This window comes from Bison bison, unplaced genomic scaffold (assembly GCF_000754665.1).
Source record: "Bison bison bison isolate TAMUID 2011002044 unplaced genomic scaffold, Bison_UMD1.0 scf7180017864495, whole genome shotgun sequence".
In the NCBI taxonomy this organism is placed as follows: Eukaryota; Metazoa; Chordata; class Mammalia; order Artiodactyla; family Bovidae; genus Bison; species Bison bison.
In genome coordinates this window covers 969,704-991,043 of record NW_011495054.1, presented here as the reverse complement: position 1 = coordinate 991,043, position 21,340 = coordinate 969,704, and the positions used below count along the sequence as shown (strand labels likewise).

Genomic DNA, 21,340 nt, shown 5'->3' with positions numbered 1-21,340 from the left:
GGGCGAGGACCTTGCACAGACTCCTTCCAACAGCCCTGTGACGGGGGTGGGGGTGGGGAAGGGGCACTAACATCACGCCCACTTTGCAGGTGAGGAAACTGAGCCCGCAATGAGAGTCCCTTCCTAAGGTCACACAGGGAGTTCGGCAGTGCAGGTGGGACTCCAACTCAGTTCTGCCTGCTTTAGAGCCTCTGCTTCTGGCAGGCATCCACGTCTCTCTCTCTCAGGTCCCCATCCCTCCCCCAACCTTCCGCAGGGTCTGAGCCTCTGCTCATTACTTCTGGAACAGAGAGAGTGTGAGTGAAGGCTACCTCAGACTTCTGCCTCTAGCGCTGAAAATTAAAACGGCTTAGGAAGCGTTCAGCCTCATGGACTCCTGGCTGCGTTCCTGTCACCTAATTACCTGACTTCAAAGCCTCTACTCGGCAGGTGTGAGGATGTGAAAGATGCCATCTCCCCCTCAGAACATGGTGTGACTACACACAGATGAGACGGACCCCGAAGCATCTGGTGTACCGGGGAAAGCAGACCAAAGTTCCACCCGGACCCAAAAGCATGGCTTCGTGCGTCTCCAGATCAGAAAGAGGAGAGGCCACCGTCCTGGGGACTCACCTGGGGCCAAGGTGGGGACGTGGGCCTCCAGACACTAACACCTGGTAGCTACTGCCCCCACCCCGTCCCCATGTGCCATGGAGTTTAAGGTTCCTTAGAAGTTGGAACTAATTAATCCTCCCCACAACTCCAGGAGGGAAGGGGGCTCAGCCTTGCCTTATCACTGAGACATCCAGGCTGCAGGGAGAGTAAGAACTCCTTCATGGGGCAGCGATGTGGGGAGGCCTGATGCAACTTGAATCAGTTCCCAACCTGGGCTGGACAAGGAAGAGGGAGGCTGGAGGAGAAAGAAGGAGGAGGCTGGAGGAGTCCTACTTTTCAACTTAGTGGCCCCTATAAAGCGATCAGATGCATACTCATTTGTAACCCTTGATATAGTTGAACGTTCATATTTTACAGACCAGAGCAGGTATTTAGTACAAGTTTACAGGAGGGAAGAAGAAGACCAAACAGAAAGGCATTTGTGACCTTTGACAGAAAGCCTGGCCCTGGGCTATGTCCTTTGGTGTTGATTTATTCAGTGCTCACTGCCACATCAGGCAGGTGTGATGATCATTTCTTTGGTGCAGATGAAAATCCTAGCAATAGAAATGTGAGGCAACTCGCCCACGGTCACTGAGCTAAACAGTGGCGGGACCAGGATGTAAAAACCTATCTCAGTTTGACTCCAAGGCCTACGTTGGGCGTCACAGTCCCTCCTGCATCCCGTTGCCAGACGCGACCTGGGGTGGGTACGTGGAAGCAGGGGGAGGTGGGGGCTTGAGTGGTCTGGTCTTCTCGCCAGAACTCGAGACCAACATGATGCCACAGAAAGAACAAGAGTTTGTGGGACAGGGTTCAAGTCTTGACTGCCACCTCTCAGCTGTGTGACCTCAGGCTTATCCTAGCTTTAACTCAGCTTTCACATTTGTAAAATGGGAAGAATCGGAACCACTCCCACTTGGAGAGACACCATGAGGAGAAAAAAATTAAGGGCAAAAGCCCTTTGCAAAGTTGAATTCAGGGATTGGCAAACCATGGCTGAGGGGCCAAAACCAGCCATGGGCTGTCTTTGTACAAAGGGCTTTACTGGAATAGATAAATCTGTCATGCTTATTTGTTTATATATTGTCTATGGCTGCTTTTGAACAACACAGCAGAGCTGAGGGACCCTGTGGGCCACAAAGCCTAAAATATTTACTCTCTGGTCGACCAGAGAAACAGTTTGGCAACCCCTGATTGCAGAGCCTGTGGAAATGCAGGTTCTCTCTGTACTCTGCAGACAGTACTCTGAGTTTCCAGCATAGACCATGAGCTCCAGTTCTTACTCACAAGCACTCTCCTGACCCCTTCCCCAAGTGCAGGTGTTCTTTTAGGGCATATTTCCCAAAACAGAGCAAGCAGCTCTCCTGAGAGCCAAGGAACAAAACCCCCTAAGCCATTTCAGAGCCCAGGCCGGCTCCAGCCTGACATTAGGCACTATGAAAAGGCGTTTGTGGGAACAGCCACTTACTTGCAATTTTTACACTTGAGGCCAAAAAGCATTCCTTTCCCACAGACTGTGCACGTCTGAGACATCCAGTACTTGGTGGAAAACCTGTGAGGAAGAGAGAGAAAGTGTTCAAGGCCAAGGTGATGGTGACTGACCTAGCTCTAGAAGGATGACCACTGGAAGGAAAAGCAATGGGCCCTTGATTCCAGCCCCACTTCTTCCAAACTAGGTGACTTAATCAAACTGCTTAAACCACTGGAGCTTTGGTCTTTTCATCTGGAAAGTGGGCATAATAACACTATTGACCTCAGAGGTTGTTTGGAGGATTAGACAAGGTTACACATGTCAAGGGCTTCACACAGGGCCTGGTAGACAGAAAGCAGTCACTGCATGGGGTTGTGACTATATTATTACTATATTATGACATTCAAAACAGTCATTCAGTCATTCAACAAACATGCCTGGAGGCCTACTATGTGCCAATTTCAGTTCCAGGACAGATGGATGGGACTGTGACTGTCCTCAGAGAACCACAAAGCAAAGTGCGGTTTCCCTGGGAGTCTGTTTCCTATCACTGAGCTGAGCCTTCCCCATCACTGCTATTTACATCCCTTGGTTAGGGAGCTTCAAGAGGGAATCTCCCCAAAAAGTGGAGACCCCCAAACTTTAGTAGCAGAGAAGAGGCCTCTAAAGGGAAAGCCTTTTCGGACCATCAGCTCACCTCCCTCCCTAGCCACTACCACTTGCTGCAAACAGAAGGCAGTTTGGAGGTTTCTGATATTCAGTTAAGAACTAGCGGGAACAGAGGTGCATTAACTTCCGAGGTTCCCTGATGTTGCCAGGGTGCTTTCCTCGCACAGAGATACCAGGCAGCAGCAGGGCTGGGCCCAAGAAAAGTACTGAAGGTTGTCAGGTCAGAGTTAATTTTCATTTCCAATTTTTGTCACCTCCAGCAGGAGTTGTATCTAATCTCCACTGCCTCACAGTGTCAAAATGAAAATTGGAAGTGATTATGTAACTTTGCTGCTTGAAAATTTTGAGGGCAAGCCTGCATCCCTCTGCTGTACCATCTTGCCTGATTTGGGTCAGTCACTTTCCAAACAGAATGAGCTGCAGCCCGAAGCCTCCATGTATAAACAAATAGCAATATTCTGAATACAGACTCTTGTGGCCAAGAAAACTCCCTTTCCAGTTTTGGACTGGGGGTTGGTTAAGTCCCATTCTGCCCCTTCAGTAGGGCCAGTGAGTTTGGCAGGATCTATTTTTGCAGGATTTTGCAGCTTTGGGGAATGGCAAATGGGCTCATGTTCCACCCACTAGCCAGCAGTGTGGGAATCAAGAGTATGAGTGGCAGATGGGAATTCCTTTTTTCCAGCCCTCTCTCATCCTTGGGATCAGCAATCCCTCTTCCCAAGATGTGACTGAGGTGACTCTGAGGACAGGGGATGGTATGCGATTTTAATTTCATTTTTTCACGAAGGCTGGGATGAGTGCAGGTCTCTCTGTCCTGGCATGGAGCCGGGGAGAAACACAGGGTGAGACTGGACAGTAACAGGGAATCCTAAGTGCTAGCTCTTCTAAGAAGGTGTTCCTGTTGCCCAAAATCACCAGATGATTTTCCTCCTCTTGGCATCAGCATTTGAATCTGAGGTACCACCAGGTCTAACCTTAGGATGCTAGAGTCTGGCGTCTTGGTTCAGCCACAGTGAGGCCAATTGGGGTGGAGCCAAGTCAGGGCGTAAAGCTGAGCTAGGGGTGTGACCAATCCAGAGGTGGAGCTGAGCTGGAGTGTGGCCAACCCAGGGGTGGAGCTGAGCTAGGGGTGTGGCCAATCCCAGGGTGGAGCTGATCTTGGGGTGTGGCCAGTCCAGGGGTGGAGCTGACGTCAGGGAACAGAATGTAAGAAAACAAAACCGGGCCCTTCTTTTTGACGTCTTTCTCTCTGCATCTCACTGCCTGACTATTGATGTGTCTATCATGTATTTCTCAAGGCTTCCTTCACCGTTTTCTCATTTGAGTCTTAGCAACTATCCTGTCAACACATTTCTTTCAAAAACTGTTGACGAGATGACATTCTGAGAGATTGTGCCCACTCCTGCCTCACCCCAGGATACCCTTAGGTGTCTGCCCCTGGTATTGCCCATCTCTTATAGCCCCGATCCCCTCTGTACTGTCATGGTCTGTTAAATGTCTATCCCTCCACTAGACTGCGAGCTCCCCAAGGCTGAAAGCCTTCCGTGGTGCTCAGCGTTGCAGCCCTGGTTCAGATATTCTCTATAAATACTAGAGAAAAAAACCATGAATGAGTGAACTCTGCTGGTCACAGAGGCCTCAGTGCACAGAAAACTCTCAGCAGTGGTGTCAAAAGAACACAAAGTTCTGAGGTTAGTTAGCTTGTTGATTCATCACTTAATTATTTAGGGCCTCAGTCTCCCTATCTGTCAAATGGATGTGACCACACTTGTGCTACTTACCCCACTGAGTTTGTGAACAGATTGTGAGGATAACACAATAAAAAGTGAAAAGTTAACTTCATGTAATGGGTGACTTAGTGGACAGAAATCTCCCTCCTGAAAAGGGCAAGTGCACTCCTGGAGAGGCTGAACCCTGCACCAAACAGAGCTGGAGCTCTGGACTGACAGAAAGTGAGCATCTCTGCAATCTTGTCTTCTGGGTACAAAGACTCAAAATTAGGACAAGCATTTGTCTCAATACTGAGTGGTTATTACATGCCAGGCCCTTCGCTTAGCACTTCAATACATTATCTCACTTAATCTTCATGACCACCCTGAGTAGGCAGAATTATCTGATGAGAAAATTGATCCTCAGCGAGGTTAAGTAACTTCTTCAAGGTTGCAAAACTTTACTAGCTGGGAATGGAATACAGATCAGTCTGACTCCAAAGCCCTGGCTTTTAACCACTAGGTGTTAACTTTGTAAGAGCCAGGTGAAAAAGAAGCAGGCATTTCAATGCCCTGCCACATCAAGGTTCAACCTGGCAGAGGACAGAAGGGAAGAGCAGGGCCATCCAGGAACTGGGGCAGAACACTCTGCCGAGCTTTCCCCACCCCGGGGCCAGAGCCCCCAGCCCTCACACGCTGGGAGAGAGCCACCCATGCACTCAGGAACCCGGCCTACCTGTGCTTGATGGAGTTGCCGAGGTCTCTGCGAGGGATCTGTGGGGACCAGCGCGGCACTGACAGTGTGTCTGCAGGGAGAGAAGACACAAGAAGGTCCGGTTACACAGAGAACTGGAAGTGGGGGTGGGCTCTCACCAAGCCCTGGAAGGAAGAGGCAGGCTTGCTGGCCTCAGGAAGGGCACTGGCCACCATCACTTGCTAAACCAAAGCGAAGTGGAAAACTGGTTTAGCTTCTGTTATCTTGACTCAAGCAAGGTCCCCAGAATGAGGCTTCCAGTCAGTGCCTGGAAAGAAAGCAGCCAAGGGAGAATAAAACTGAGCCTGGCTCCCATCAGCAAGCACTTACTGTGAGCCAGGTGTGTGCCACGTGACTCACATGCCTGACTTCATGACATCCTCAAAACAAAGTTAGAGACTGTGAGCATCCCATCCTCACAGATGAGGAAGCTGAGGCCTGGAGACAGGAAGTCATGTGCTCAAGGTCCTCACACCTTGTAGATGGCACACCAGCTGAGTCCGGGCTTAAGGGACCTAGAACACATGCCTGTGCTTGCAAGGCTCTGACTTGGCAGATTCCAAATGCTGGTCATACAACTACCAATCTCCTAGTTTTTGTATGCCCTTGTACAACTTAATTAAGTTGACTTATTTGTTTGTTTAAACACATTTCTTCTCAAAGTAAACTCTATATGGAAAACCAATATCACATTCTGTATAAGTAACTGTTTAGAATATGTCTAACCATGCATCACCTTAAATTCACGCTAGAATAAGTGATGGATGGATGAATGGATGGATGAGTGGGTATATGGATGGATAGATGAATTGGCAGATGGATTGGTAGGTGGGCTGATAGATGGATAGATGAATGTTTGGATAGATAGGTGGATAAGTGGTTGGATGGGTGGACAGATGGGAAGATGGGTAAATGGACTGGTAGGTGGATGGATGGATGGATGTTTGGATAGCTGGGTGGATGCATGGTTGGATAGGTGGGTAGATGGACAGATGAGCTGCAATGTGGACAGATGGGTAGGTGGATCAATGAATTGGTAGGTGAGTGGATGGAAGGAAGGATGGATGGATGGATGGATGGATGAACTGGTAGGTGGGTGAGTGGATGGATGGATGGAAGGATGAACTGGTAGGTGAGTGGATGGAAGGATGGATGGACAGACAGCTAGATGGATGGATAATCTGATGGATAAATGGGAATGAGGAGGAAGCAATAAATCACATGGACTTTAGACTGGGTGCCTTTTCTCATCAGGTCTTTTCTTTCATGCCTTGGGCTACGTCCCAGTGACCCACACCAGCACTCCACCACTGAGTTCCAGGACTCCTTCCACTGCCTCTGAGCACCAGCCCCCACCTTCACTCCAGTGCCTGGGTGCCTGCATCACCCTCCTCACAGACCTCACAGGCCCCAGGGAAGTGTGAAACAACAGCAGAAATGAACTGGTGCTTTCTGTGAAGCCTCTACCAGTTAGGGGAGAGAAGAAGGAAGTGGCTGACCCACACGCCAGCTCTCATTTCTCAGGCCAGATGGATGGAGTCGGTGCCCCGTCCTCAGAGCTGCAAATGCACGCCTCATTTTTCACAGCAATTGTTATGGAGTGGCATGCTCATCGGGGAGCTGGGCATGTCTGAACCCATCAGGGAGCGTTTAACCCCAACCCATTCATGCCTCCCTTTTGTCTAATGACACTGTCGACAGCCATCTGAAAGCTGTTTCCAGAAACCCCAATTCCGCCCTTGTAAAGCTGGGACCATTTCTGGGAGAGCAAATGATTCTGTAAGTCCCAAAGGGCAGAGAAAACCTAGAAGAGAGACAGCATGATGTATCAGTCAGAATCATAGCCAGTGGAATCTCCTCCAGGTTAACTAAAAACTAAATGTCATCAAATCCAAGCCCATTTTATAACTTGTTTCAACTTGTGGGAGAAACAAACAAAAAACAAGAAAGAAAGATAATTTTAAAGGAAAGAGAGCGGGGGACTGAAGTCAGATTTCGGAGGAAGGATGCGACCTGCTAACTCCTTACAATGGTTTCTCCCGGCCAGGAATGGGAGGCGGAATGACTGTGCTGGAGTGGAAGCTAGTACACTAGCTCAGATACACAGTCTCCTCATGGGGAATCCACAAAATTATTAGTACTAGCACCAAAGAGGTTTCATCTCATGGGACATTAGTAGCGGCTGTCTAGAAAGGTGTATTCAGAAGGATTCTGAGGCTTAAGAGGAGAGAGCATTGGGATTGATCAGCAATGTCTGCCATTTTGTCCTTGTTTAGTCACTAAGCTGTGTCCGACTCTTTGCGACCCCATGGACTGTATAGCCACCAGGCTCCTCTGTCCATGGGATTCCCCAGGCAAGAATACTGGAGGGGGCTGCCATTCCCTTCTGCGTTCTGCCACGGGTGGAGAACAAGGCAGTGCCAACAAGTCTGCACACTTCTGCCGCTCCTGCAAGGACAAGGACACATCTCCATCTCTGCATCACTGTCTCATAGCACAGCATCGTGGACGAAGCAAGCATGTAATACATGTTTGCTGAATCTGAGACTAGTATCACAGAAGGAGTGAGTAGACTGAGTACTCCATATGTGGTAGGCACTATTCTGTGCAGCTTACACCCAGAAGCTATGCCTCTGTGCAGTCGGTGTTCTCATTATTCCCACAGCACAAAGGAAGAGACAGGAGCTCAGAAAGCTGCAGTGACTTGCTGAAGGTCACACAGCCGGGCCCTGGGAGATCCTCAAGGAGAAACTCTGCAAGTGTTTATGAGCCTTCCAAAAGCCCCAGTCAGGGAGGTTTTGCCTTAAGGGAACATTTGGCATAGTCTGGAGATATTGCCAAATAACCAGAGTGGAGAAGGTGGTGGTGGGGCACTGGCATCTAACTAGGTAGAGACCAGGGACGCTGCTCAACATCCTATAATACACAAGACAGACCCCTGCATCAAAGAACTAACCAGACCCAAGTGGCAATGGTGCCAAGGTTAAGAAACCCTCATCACGATGTTTTTCACTTCTCTGGCCGTCTCCCCACCCCCGTCCCGCCCCCCAATATCTCGAGATGATACTTGTGAAGCTCAACCCGGTAGAGAACAAATCCTCTTTTATTATAAGCACATCCCACCGTTGGATTCATATCCTAGTTATTCTGTTATTCTCAATTACAGCACCTTCTCAGAAAAGTAGATGTAATTAAGTTTAGTAGTTTGGTTTCATTTCTCAATATCTGGTTGAAGGGGTGAATTCCGTCAATTACATTCAATGGCTGCGACATCATTAGTCTCAAGCAATAACAACCTCCACACGGCTTCATCCGTGGGTGTGCAGATCTGAATTCTGAGATCTTCTCTTTACTTTCTTCATTTGGATTTCATTAAACTTGCCAATGCAAGCCTTAAAGCAAAGGAAAACTGTTTAAAAGGAAAATCTATGAAAATTCAGGCCTTATCATAACAGAGAAGGCAAACAGCATTTAGAGCAATTAAATGATACAGAAACTTCTGTTTAACAATCAAAGTGCCTATTAAGATGTCTCCGTAGCTGAACAAAAGCTTTCTACTCTCATTTTCTGATAACAAGTCAGGCAGACACAGAGGCAGAATTGTGACCATCCCTGGTGCGTTCCGTTCCAGGGGCAGGATAACAGGAAAACAGACACTTCTTCCCAGATATTTTCATTCACGGGACATGGAAAGGGAGAGGGTTGGAGAGAAGGAGGACTCCTCTTCCCTCCTTTAGGTCCCACTGTTGATGCCCTCTCGGAAGTGGCCTCTGTAGAGAAGGGGAGAAACCAGGAGGCTTGGTCTTTGACACCTTGGTAGCCAGACAGACAAACAGGACCCATGATAGAAGGAACCAATATTAATAAAATCATCACAGTAGGTAGAGCTTTAAAATTAAAAACTTGGGCTCTGACCTGGTGAATTTGAACTCAGGCTAATGGAGGAGTCAGGCATGGAGAGCACGCTTGAAAACATTTATCACAGAGACAACACATGAAGATGGGTGGTGAGAGACTTCTCTGGAGGCCCAAGGGTTAAGACTCCACGCTTCCACTGCAGGGGGCGTGGGTTTGATTCCTGGTCAGGGAACTAAGACCCCAAATGCCGCTCAGTGAGACCAAATAAATAAATAAATACATTTTTTTTAAAAAAAAGATTAACAGTTGGAGTGATTAAAAGAATTTTTTTTAATGGCTGATGATAAAACAAAAGAAAGGGATGAAAAAGAAGAGGAGGAGAGAAATAAGAATAATGATAAGAATTTTTTAAAATGAGAAATAAGAAAAACAATAAATATGCTTTGTGTTGAGCGTTACCACGCACCAAGCACTATTGCCAAATGAGCCCTTCACATATGTGATCTCATTTTATCCACAAACCGCATGTATGAGCACATGTGATGCATCAGCTGTTACCGTCGGTGCCACTTCACCAACGAGGAAATCAAGAAGTGATGCCATTTGTCCAAGGTCACACAGCGTGTGTTTTTTAATTCAGGTTACCTAGCTGACGCTCAATAAACAACAGCCAATTCATCCCTACTTCACAGATGGGAACACTGAGACGTAGAAGCAGTAAGCAACTGTCTATAGTTTAGAAGTCTCTGAACTGGGATTTGAACCACAGACAGGAACAAACTGGATGCTTCCATTCCAGATCGCCCTCCAGATACACAGAGTTCACCCACCCTGTAACTGTCCATGCTTCCTACTTCTGAGAAGAGTAAAGGGAAGATGAGAACCAGCCGGTTCAAAAAGGCCACAGAGGCTTGGAGAGTGATGCCATACTGTGCTGTGTATTCTGACTATCATTCATGCAGTTACTCAATAAATATTTTGTTGAATTTGCCCACCCTCCAAGTTATGACCAACCTAGACAGCATATTCAAAAGCAGAGACATTACTTTGTCAACAAAGGCCCATCTAGTCAAGGCTATGGTTTTCCCAGTGGTCATGTATGGATGTGAGAGTTGGACTATAAAGAAAGCTGAGCGCCGAAGAATTGATGCTTTTGAATTGTGGTGATGGAGAAGATTCTTGAGATTCCCTTGGACTGCAAGGAGATCCAACCAGTCCATCCTAAAGGAGATCAGTCCTGGGTGTTCATTGGAAGGACTGATGTTGAAGCTGAAACTCCAATACTTTGGCCACCTGATGTGAAGAGCTGACTGATTGGAAAAGACCCTGATGCTGGGAAAGATTGAGGGCAGGAGGAGAAAGGGACGACAGAGGATGAGATGGTTGGATGGCATCACTGACTCAATGGACATGGGTTTGGGTGGACCCCGGGAGTTGGTAATGGACAGGGAGGCCTGGCATGCTGCGGTTCATGGGGTTGCAAAGGGTCAGACACGACTGAGTGACTGAACTGAACTGAACCACCCCCAGAGATGTCCACATCCTGTGACCTAACAGGTAAAAAGAGACTTTGTCAGTGTGATTAAGTTAAGGATCTTGAGATGGGAGATTACTCTGGACTAGCCAGGTGGGCCTGATATAATCAGGTGAAAGAGGGAGGCAGGAGGGTCAGAGTCAGAGAAGGAGATGTGGGGATGTGGAGATCTGCTGGCTCTGAGGATGGATAGGGGCCAAGTGCCAAGGGATGCAGTGGCCTCTGGAAGCCAGAAAAGGCAAAAGAGCAGCTTCTCCAGAAGCAACAGCCCAGCAAACTCCTTCCCTTTAGCACCGAGACCAGTCCTGGGCTTCTGACCTCCAGAACTATGCAATGATACATTTATGTTTTTGTAAGCCACTGAGCTTTGTGAATGTGTTACAGCAGCCACAGGAAACTGATAGATCACTGAAAGTGCCAGGAATGGAATTGGGGGTGGGTATGGTAAACAGGAGAGTTAAGAGTCTATAGGGGGAGACATAATGTGATATATGCAATGAATGAAATAAAACAGGACTTTGGGGTTTGTGTTAAAGCAATGGGAACCATCTAGTACTCATTGGAAAAGTCCCTGATGCTGGGAAAGACTGAGGGCAGAAGGAGAAGAGGGTGTCAGAGGATGAGATGGATGGCTGGCATCACCGATGGAATGGACATGAACTTGAGCAAATTTCAGGAGATGGTGAGGGACAGAGAGGCCTGGCATGCTGCAGTCCATGGGGTCTCACAGAGTCGGACATGACTGAGCGACTGAACAAGTGTCTTAGAACAGAGTGGGATGCTGTGTGGGGTCTTGTACATATAAGCACTCCCTCTGGCGGCCGAGTGAAGAACAGCCTGCCAGGCTTTGACAAAAACAGGAGGGTCCCACCCTCACCCCAACCGCTAACTCCGCACCCCTGCTGGGGTCCAAAATATGAGCCCTGACCCTTACAAGGCCATTCATCTCCCGGGCCAGGCTTTTCCCATTTGAGCTGTCATGTCATGATCTCACCTGCAGCCCCCAGTTGAAAAAAAAACAACCATACCGCAGGGACTTCCCTGGTGGCCCAGTGGTTAAAGACTGTGAGCGTCCACTGCAGGGGACTTGGGTTCTGTCCCTGGTCAGGGAACTAAGATCCCCCTGCGGGCACGATACAGCCCAAAGTGAAACAAACAAATAAATACAGATTTAAAAAATAAACCCATATCCCTTCGTAATCAGTCCACTGGCTGGCACAGGAGCAAGGCACGGTCTTATTTCTTGTACGTATCCCAAATAAGGATTCACCTCTTGGAGCTGTTTCTTCATTGAATCCTGACAACCCCATGAGGTTGTATCCCTAGTTCAGAGATAAGGAAAATGGGGATATTTGTTCAACGTCTTACTGCTAGTATTTGGTGCACTTGAGAGTTGACTTCAGTTTCCTATAAAAACCAAAGCCTTGCTTTTCACCCCCACACCATCCTGCCTTCCTGTGCTATGTCTCCTGAGACAAGTGTAAAAATTATTGTTCAAATTGTGCATCCTCGAGTTGGACAGGACCACAAGAAACCATCTACTGCAGTCTAGTCCCTAAACTCTGTTGGCTAGAAGAGAAGCTATGCTAACCTTAAACGTTTCCATGGAGATAAAGACTTCTGAGCACACAATACTATTACTAATAACAGCTAACATTTATTGAGTATATACTATATGGCTGGACTCAGATTAAATGCTTAGATGTATTATTTCATCTGATCTCCTAACTCCTTTTTAGGCGGGAGAGCTGGGGTTTCATCCAGGACAGCCCAACGCCAGGCTTCATCCTCAGAAATGCCACAAATGAATGGAAGGTCCAGCTGCCCTTCAGCTTCCAGCCCAGGGGCAGGACAGACTGAGAACTTAACAATGGTGCTGCACTCAAATCGAGTAGCAAATTCTTTAGGCTCCTGAAACTAATAAAACTTAGAGCGTTCAAGCCACCAGCTAAATCCCACTGATTCATCCAAGGTGCCAACCAATCCTTGACTAAAGCTGTTCACAGTATTATTCACATAGCGGCGAACAACTCTATTTGCTTTAATATCCAATTCAAAACATCACATCCAAGAGTCTTTTCATTCTGTGCTATCTCTAAAGGTTACAGCTCCATGGTGCTTCAGGGCCAAATTGAGTTTCTTGGCGTAGATGGACATAATTTTCTCCCTGTGACAACTACAGCCACTTCTCAAGATGAGAATTTCATCATCTGGGGGCTCATGATTGCTATGGAGGTGACCGGGGAACCACTTAGCACTGGTGAGTATGTAGATGAAAGCGAACCTGGGTCCTGGGTCTTGCAGGGAAGCAATAAGGCAGAGGGACGGACAGTGATAAAGAGATGCTTGGTGTGAGCAAAGGTTGTGCTGCTCACTCTTAAAGGAAGAGACCCTTCAGAGGAGATTCTTAGGGGTCCACATGGCATTGGGGCAAAACAAAGGGCAATGGTGAAGCCACCAGCCTAGAAATAGGAAAACTGTGGGAATGGAGGTATAGGGTAAACCAACCTGCATGTATATGGGGTTCAAGCCACCTACAAGGCTCTGAGTGTAGACCTATTCTGGAGACAGGGCAGCAGACTTCATTTCTGAATGGGAAGGGCCTCCAGGTTATCAAGCTGCCCAGGAGAGTGTGGGACTTTGAAGTGAGCAGACCTGTGTTCACCCATCAGCTCTGCCACTTCCCAGCTATGAGACCTTGGGCATTTTCACCTCTGTGAAAGGTGTCTTTCTTTGTCTCCAGCCAAAAAAAAAGGGGGGGGGTCACACTATCCCCCTCCTAGGAGGATGAAGCGGGCAATACAACTGGAACAGAGCTCAGCTGAGTGCCTGACATATTATTGTCATTCTTGTTCTTGTCATTGTCATCATCACTCTGCCTCTAGAATTAACACACCAGTTAGAACCTGACAAGGCTCTCCAAGGACCATGATTTAGAACAGAGGTTGGCAAACTATGACCCTCAGGCCAAGACTGGCCCATCTCCTGCTTTTATAAATAAAGTTTGATTGGCACATAGCCACGTCCACTCATTTACACATCATGACTGATTCTGCATTATAACAGCAGAGTTTGAGTAATTTAGACAGGGGCAATGCAGTCCACAAAATCAAAAGCTAATTATTACCTGGCCCTTTATTGAAAAAGTATGTCAAACCCTGATTAAGAGCTGTGTAATTCATTCCTTGGCTGATTAGTGGGAAAGTACTTTTCTACCTTTACTGAGGTATAATTAACAAAATTGTAAGATATTTAAAGTATATAATGTGATGGTTTGACATACGTATACATTGTGAAAGTTTTTTTTTTTTCTTTGAAGCCAGAAGGCTAGGGTTTGTAGACCCACTTCAGCCATTTACATGGTGGGAATTCTTGGACAAATGGTGTGCATTCTCCAAGCCGAAGTGTTCATGACCCACAGGGCGTCACCCCTATGCTTACCTAATCCTAACATGGCATAGGGTGTGTTGTTTCCATGCCTGTTTTACAGAAGAGAAGAGCCAGACAGAGTAGGACCAATAAGCGGTCCAGCCAAGATTCTAACCTATCCCAGTCTCACCCCATGCCTGTTTTCTTTCCAGCTCTCACTGTCTCCTGGTAGAATAATATGTGATGAGGCAATGTCTCTGATTACATGCCACTGCTGAAATCTATGTCAGCTCATGGAGACGGGGGCGGGGGGGGAATTAACCCTCTCCTCTCACTGCTTCTGTCTGGGTTAATTAATACGATTATCCGGTTGTCACTTCATCAAAGCAGAGAGAAGACCCTGAGGACGTGTAAGTTATAGTGGGAGAGGTGGCGGTGCTGGTCGCGGCCAAGGGGAAGAGACGAAGTGGCCTCCTGGGGGTGTCTCAGGTGAAAGCCTACCTTGGTGGGACGGGTGGGCAGTGAGGACTAAGCAATGCGAGTGCAGAGAGGACTGATGCGTGGGGCGAGAGGCAGAAGAGTGCAGAGGAAAGGCCATGCTAGCACAAGGAGTTAGAATCCAAACTGTCCTCTATCACCTGTCCCTCCTGGCCCACGGCCAGGTAAAAAAAATTTTAAATGGTGAAACCAAACTGGAATTAGCTTCAAGATCTAGTGGGAAAACTAGAATGTATGGATTGTAACACCCCCCACTTCAGAATCATGTTCCCCTTTTTAAAGACCATCACCACCTTGCGTCTGAGTCCCGGCAGGTAACTGCTGAGCTGGGATCCCCTGAACTGCCCATAAATTACATGTGTAGACAGCGGATAACATCACACCCTCTCCCAGTAGACACGTGAAACGTGGAGTCATCACCCGTGATTTATCTCAGCCCCCTCACGTGGCCTCAATTAAATTTCATTGCCAGTAAAGAAAGTGAAGATGGCTGAGGCATTTAATTACATTTTATAATGTGCTCACTGTTGAATTTATTAAAGTGTATCAGGGATTTTTAACCTCGTAACCAAACAATGGGACACCCGGGTGCCACACGAGTAATTATCTTCCTTGTGGGGATGATAGATGGAAATTCTAAGACATTAACAGTAGGCTGAGGATGTGTGTAGGCAGTGTGGGGGGAGTGGGGGCTGATGAGGGGGTGGATATGACAAGAAAATGAAGCAATGGGCCTCTAATTCCATAAGACACCACCACACAGATTGGAGATGGGGGGAGTGGTACTAATTATCCATTTTCCCTCAATTCTAAAAATGAGACCTATTAGAAAACCCATCTTCCTTCTCTCTCCCTGTATCCTTACTCCAAACCTTCCCCTTGGGTTTCCCCTTGATATCATTTTACTCCTATGGTCTAGAAAGAGGAGAGGGATCATCTCCTTGAAATGTCAAAATCACTTTATATAATAAGATTTAAAAAATGCAAAAAGGGGAGAATAAAACATTATCTAGAAATCCAGAAGAATCTCATCAGGATAGTGGGTCCACGGTGGTTTATTCATGAAGCACTCAGGAAATTAATTGTCAATAAGGAAATATGTGGGCTTCCCAGGTGGCGCAAGTGATAAAGAACTCGCCTGCCAATGCAGGAGACATAGGAGATGCAGGTTTGATCCCTGGGTTGGGAAGATGCCCTGGAAGAGGGCATGGCAACCCACTCCGGTGTTCTTACCTGTAGAACCCCATGGACAGAGGAGCCTGGCGGGCTACAGTCCTCAGGGTCACAGAGTCAGACACGACTGAAGCAACTTAGCATGCACGCATGCAAGGAAATATGTGTGGTGCTTCTGGAGGGGGAAGGTGGTGGATCCCATAAATATAATCCTGAGGGCAGACTTGGTATATCACAGGACCTCTATTATGGCATCATGTCTGCTCAAGAGACCAAGACAAGTCAGGTGAGGAGGAAGGCTACACTGATCCCAGACCAAAGAGGAAGAAATGCCCAGTGCCTCTGAGATAGCAGAAGTACAGCACTGAGAGCCAGTCCTGGCCTGAAAACTGCCACTGGCAGCACGGCTGTTTTGCAACAGCATCTGCTGTTCTGCACCTCCTACCTTCAAAGATACTGGTCTTTCTGCCTAGAACATTCTTCTGTATGTTCTATTCCCTTCCTACTTCTCTTAGTCCAACTCATGCTAACTCTCTCCAAGATCCAACACAGGCACGGTTCCTCCAGGAAGCCCTCCCTGAATGCACAGGGTCAGACACCCCTGCCATGCCCCTCCTGTAGCATCCTGTGCTGACTTCTCCAGGCCACTTGCTTTGTTGCACGAGAGCCTTTGCTAACACCTCTGATATCCTGACTACCCACTTGACAGTGAGATCCTGGACAGTAGGAGCTGCCAATTACTCACCTGTATGTGTTCAGAGTTTGGCTTAAAAGAGAGGTGAAGGGTTTTTCTTGCTAACTCCAGCAAAAATAACCCAGCAGCCTATCCCTCCAAATGGAGGCTTCACTTCTCCAGGGCACTTGAGCGCCTGGACCGGGGAGAGATCCCAGGAAGCCAGGCACTCTACTTGGCCCTGGCCACCCACCCATGGCTCTAGCCCCAGCTCTCAGGCTCTGGGTGGGGCTTTGGACCTCAGCTAGGGTGGCTGACCAAATGAAGCTCATCTGCTCAAAAACAGAGCCCACCACTTCCTCACTCAAACCTCTTCCCATGTGCCTGTCCAGGGCCCCATGGTTTCCAGAGCCACTGGAACATGTTCAACTCCTCCTGACTCTCACCATAGAGTCCCTCCCTGCAAGGTGCATCAGTGTTCACACTTAGGTCTCTTAGCTACTGTGTCAGGGAGGTCTAGTATCAGTCCCATTTTACAGGTGAAGACACTGAGGCTCCAAGAGCTTAAAACAGAAAACCAAAATGACCAAAAGAATGGGGTTCAGGGTTAGAAAGACCAGGGTTATTGTCCTGGTTCTGCCCCCAAACTGGGCAAGGTACTTGACTTCTGTGAGCTACAACCTAGGAATTGTAATAGCTAACATGACCCAGGCATTGCCCAAGTCAGTGGTTCCCCAGTTGTCAGCACCCTGGAACTGTCTGATGCCTGGATCCCTCCCCTGCACTGTGATTTAATTCAGGGGTCAGCAAACTAAAGCGCAAGGGTCAAATCTGGCCTGTAACCTGTTGTGTAAATAAAGTTTTATTGGAACATCAACATGTCCACTGTCTACAGCTGCTTTTGCACTGTAAGGGCAGAGCTGAGTAGCCATGATGGAAACCTGATGGCCCTCAGAACCTAAAATATTTACTATCTGGCTCTTTAATTAAAAGTTTGCTGATCCTCAATTTAATTATGCTGGGGTATGTATGGCCTGGCTTTGAACATTTCAAAAGGTCTTCACACCCTACTAATTCACAGGCAAGCTTGAGAATCATTGGCCTAAGTGTTCCATGTATATTAGCACACTGATTCTTTATAACATGCCTGTTTCATTTCCTCCTGTATCCCCAGCAGCCAGCACAGGGATGGGGACAAAGTGGCATTCCCACAAATACTTACTGATGAGAGAATGAGTGAAAGAACGAAAGACAAATCTACCCTGTGAGGTAGGTACTAATGATCCCATTTTTCAAATGGCAAATCAGAGGCTCAGAGGTCACCTATGGAATATGTCCTTCTGGGATTTTAACCTAAAACTCCTGGACTGCAGAGCCCTGTTCATGAGCACTGTGGCCTCTCTTCAGATATTCAGAAAGGAGGAGAGACCAGCAGAGTGTCAGTGAGGGGGTTTTCTTGTGCACCCTCCCTAGGAGAGGAGCCCCGAGCAAGAGGAGAGGCAGCCTGGAAACCTGAAGGAGCTCGGGGTCCCGCCAGCCATGCAAAGCCATCTCAGACCACACAGATACAGAGCCGTTCTCCTTGACCTCAAGGAAAATGCTAATTGGAAGAGGCTGGCTTACTGCACCCGGTTTAGGCTTAAACGAGGACAAAACAAGAGTTGACAGACAGAGGCCCCACGCTGCCATCACTGCAAATGTCCCTGTGAAGGGAGGAAAACAGTCAGATCTGTGCTCCATCAATTTCAGTTGTATTAATAAATGGCCTCACGTTGAAGCAGAGCCACAGAAAAGGCAGTATCAGTGACAGGCGTGGGGCAGGGGGGACGTGCAGACTACAGCCTGGGATCTGCAAGTTGGGCTTGACACCTGGACCCAGAAATGGGCAACGAACACGTTCATGGATGGCATGGTTCACCATCCAGGCAACCCAGGGGCCCTTGCCCACTCTTTTGCCTGAGAGGCAGAGGGACAAGACGGCATTAATTACAGGCGCAGACCTGAGTCCCAACCCCTGACTCTGCCTTTGTGATGCTTTTGTTCTCTGCTCTTTGGACCTCTTGCTCTGAGGCAGAGGACTGATGGAACCCATCCTGTGGGCTTTCCTTAGGAACGAGGCACTGGAACATGAAGCAAGTGCCTCGTACAGAGTAGGTATGCAACCAGGCTGGCTCCCCCTCGAGCAGCCCGGGTTCTTGTCTGCTTTTTCCTTAGTGGCTCTTCTCTCTGGCCCAAGAAGACAAAACCAAGGGGTGGAGGAAGCTCTTTTGGGAATGAGGCCACGAGTCTGGAGAAGCAGTGGTGAGTTATGGGGAAAGCAGAACTGTCTAGGTCCCTCTGACCATTTATTCCCCTCCTATCATCCTGTTCTCTGAGCGTGTCCACAGTCCTCGCTTGCCTGGGTGTGATGGATGGGTCTTAAGTTGCTTGCACACTACATCATCAATTACTTATATATTTATTGCCTTGAACTGGACTTACGGATCTTAAATCAGAGCCGTTCAGAGTTGCCTGAGATGAAATTCTTCCCCCATGGAACACTGGCACTTTTTTTTTTTTTTTAATTATGCAGTCACCCAGTAGTCAGTGTTCGGCCGAAGTTAATTATCCATAGAATAAAGGGCTGCTGAGAAGTTCCCCACATGGAGTCATTTTGTAGAATTTACTGCCTTAGCGGGCTCAGTGGGGACAGACCAGGTAAGCTTGCTAGGAGAGACCCCAGTCTGACTTTAAGAAATCCAAGACACCAGGCATCTTTGGGTCTGAACTTTAGGCGATAGATTTGCTCCCCCTCTCAGTTCTGTGATTCTCAAAGTGATGTCCAAAGAGGTGTCACACTGTCTGCAGTTTGCAGACACGGTGGAGACAGCCTTGTGACGGAGCATATTCCAAGGTCAAGATGGGGCGCCGACATGCCAAAGCATCTCTAAATGGGGCTGAGGTGATGGAGATGTGACATCAGATACTGGTCCTGATGCACAGCCCTGAAGGTGAGGCCATGGAGATAGGAGACCTCTGCTCCAACAGGGTCACAGTTTATCAGCAAAGTATTGTCAGTACTGGGGTGGACAGAGAACCCCCACCCCAAGAACTTGGAGCTAAGGAAGTTGATCTTTCAAGAGTGAATCTAGCACAACACCTAATTGGTCAGAGGGCAGTGGAGGAACATTAACCTAAAGCAGTGGTTCTCAAGTATCTGGAAACATTTGGGAGGTCACAACTGAGGGATGGTGCAACTGGCACCTAGTGGGTGGAAACCGGGAATGCCGTTGCTGCTGTTGCTGCTGCTGCTACTAAGTCACTTCAGTCGTGTCCGACTCTGTGCGACCCTGTAGATGGCAGCCCACCAGGCTCTCCCATTCCTGGGATTCTCCAGGCAAGAACACTGGAGTGGGTTGCCATTTCCTTCTCCAATGCATGAAAGTGAAAAGTGAAAGTGAAGTCGCTCAGTCATGTCTGACCCTCAGCGACCCTGTGGACTGCAGCCCTCCAGGCTCCTCCATCCATGGGATTTTCCAGGCAGGAGTACTGGAGTGGGGTGACATTGCCTTCTCCGGGGAATGCTGTTAAACATCCTCTAACTACACATGGACATCACCAGATGGTCAACACTGAAATCAGACTGATTATATTCTTTGCAGCCAAAGATGGAGAAGCTCTATACAGTCAACAAAAACAAGACCAGGAGCTGACTGTGGCTCAGATCATGAACTCCTTATTGCCAAATTCAGACTTAAATTGAAGAAAGTAGGGAAAACCACTAGACCATTCAGGTATGACCTAAATCAAATCCCTTATGATTATACAGTACAAGAGAGAAATATATTTAAGGGCCTAGATCTGACAGAGTGCCTGATGAACTATGGAATGAGGTTCGTGACATTGTACAGGAGACAGGGATCAAGACCATCCCCATGGAAAAGAAATGCAAAAAAGCAAAATGGCTGTCTGGGGAGGCCTTACAAATAGCTGTGAAAAGAAGAGAAGTGAAAAGCAAAGGAGAAAAGGAAAGATATAAGCATCTGAATGCAGAGTTCCAAAAATAGCACAAAGAGATAAGAAAGCCTTCCTCAGCGATCAATGCAAAGAAATAGAGGAAAACAACAGAATGGGAAAGACTAGAGATCTCTTCAAGAAAATTAGAGACACCAATGGAACATTTCATGCAAAGATGGGCTCGATAAAGGACAGAAATGGTATCGACCTAACAGAACCAGAAGATATTAAGAAGAGGTGGCAAGAATACACAGAAGAACTGTACAAAAAAGATCTTCATGACCCAGATAATCATGATGGTGTGATCACTCACCTAGAGCCAGACATCCTGGAATGTGAAGTCAAGTGGGCCTTAGAAAGCATCACTACGAACAAAGCTAGTGGAGGTGATCGAATTCCAGTTGAGCTATTTCAAGTCCTGAAAGATGATGCTGTGAAAGTGCTACACTCTATATGCCAGCAAATCTGGAAAACTCAGCAGTGGCCACAGAACTGGAAAAGGTCAGTTTTCATTCCAATCCCAAAGAAAGGCAATGCCAAAGAATGCTCCAACTACCGCCCAATTGCACTCATCTCACACACTAGTAAAGTAATGTTCAAAATTCTCCAAGCCAGGCTTCAGCAATATGTGAACCGTGAACTTCCTGATGTTCCAGCTGGTTTTAGAAAAGGCAGAGGAACCAGAGATCAAATTGCCAACATCCGCTGCATCATGGAAAAAGCAAGAGAGTTCCAGAAAAACATCTGTTTCTGCTTTATTGACTATGCCAAAGCCTTTGACTGTGTGGATCACAATAAACTGTGGAAAATTCTGAAAGAGATGGGAATACCAGACCACCTGACCTGCCTCTTGAGAAATTTGTATGCAGGTCAGGAAGCAACAGTTAGAACTAGACATGGAACAATAGACTGGTTCCAAATAGGAAAAGGAGTACATCAAGGCTGTATATTGTCACCCTGCTTATTTAACTTCTATGCAGAGTACATCATGAGAAACGCT

General features: G+C 47.5%; 1 protein-coding gene across 1 annotated transcript in view; it reads right to left on the bottom strand.

The window, feature by feature from the left end:
- Positions 1-21,340, bottom strand: part of KSR2 (kinase suppressor of ras 2) — a 429,355-nt gene that overhangs the window by 95,371 nt on the left and 312,644 nt on the right. Inside the window, exons 7-8 of the mRNA XM_010828829.1 lie at positions 5,222-5,291; positions 2,105-2,188 (exon numbers count right to left, since the gene is read on the bottom strand). Of these exons, the coding sequence (XP_010827131.1) occupies positions 2,105-2,188; positions 5,222-5,291 (154 nt within the window). The remainder of the gene's footprint in view (positions 1-2,104; positions 2,189-5,221; positions 5,292-21,340) is intronic.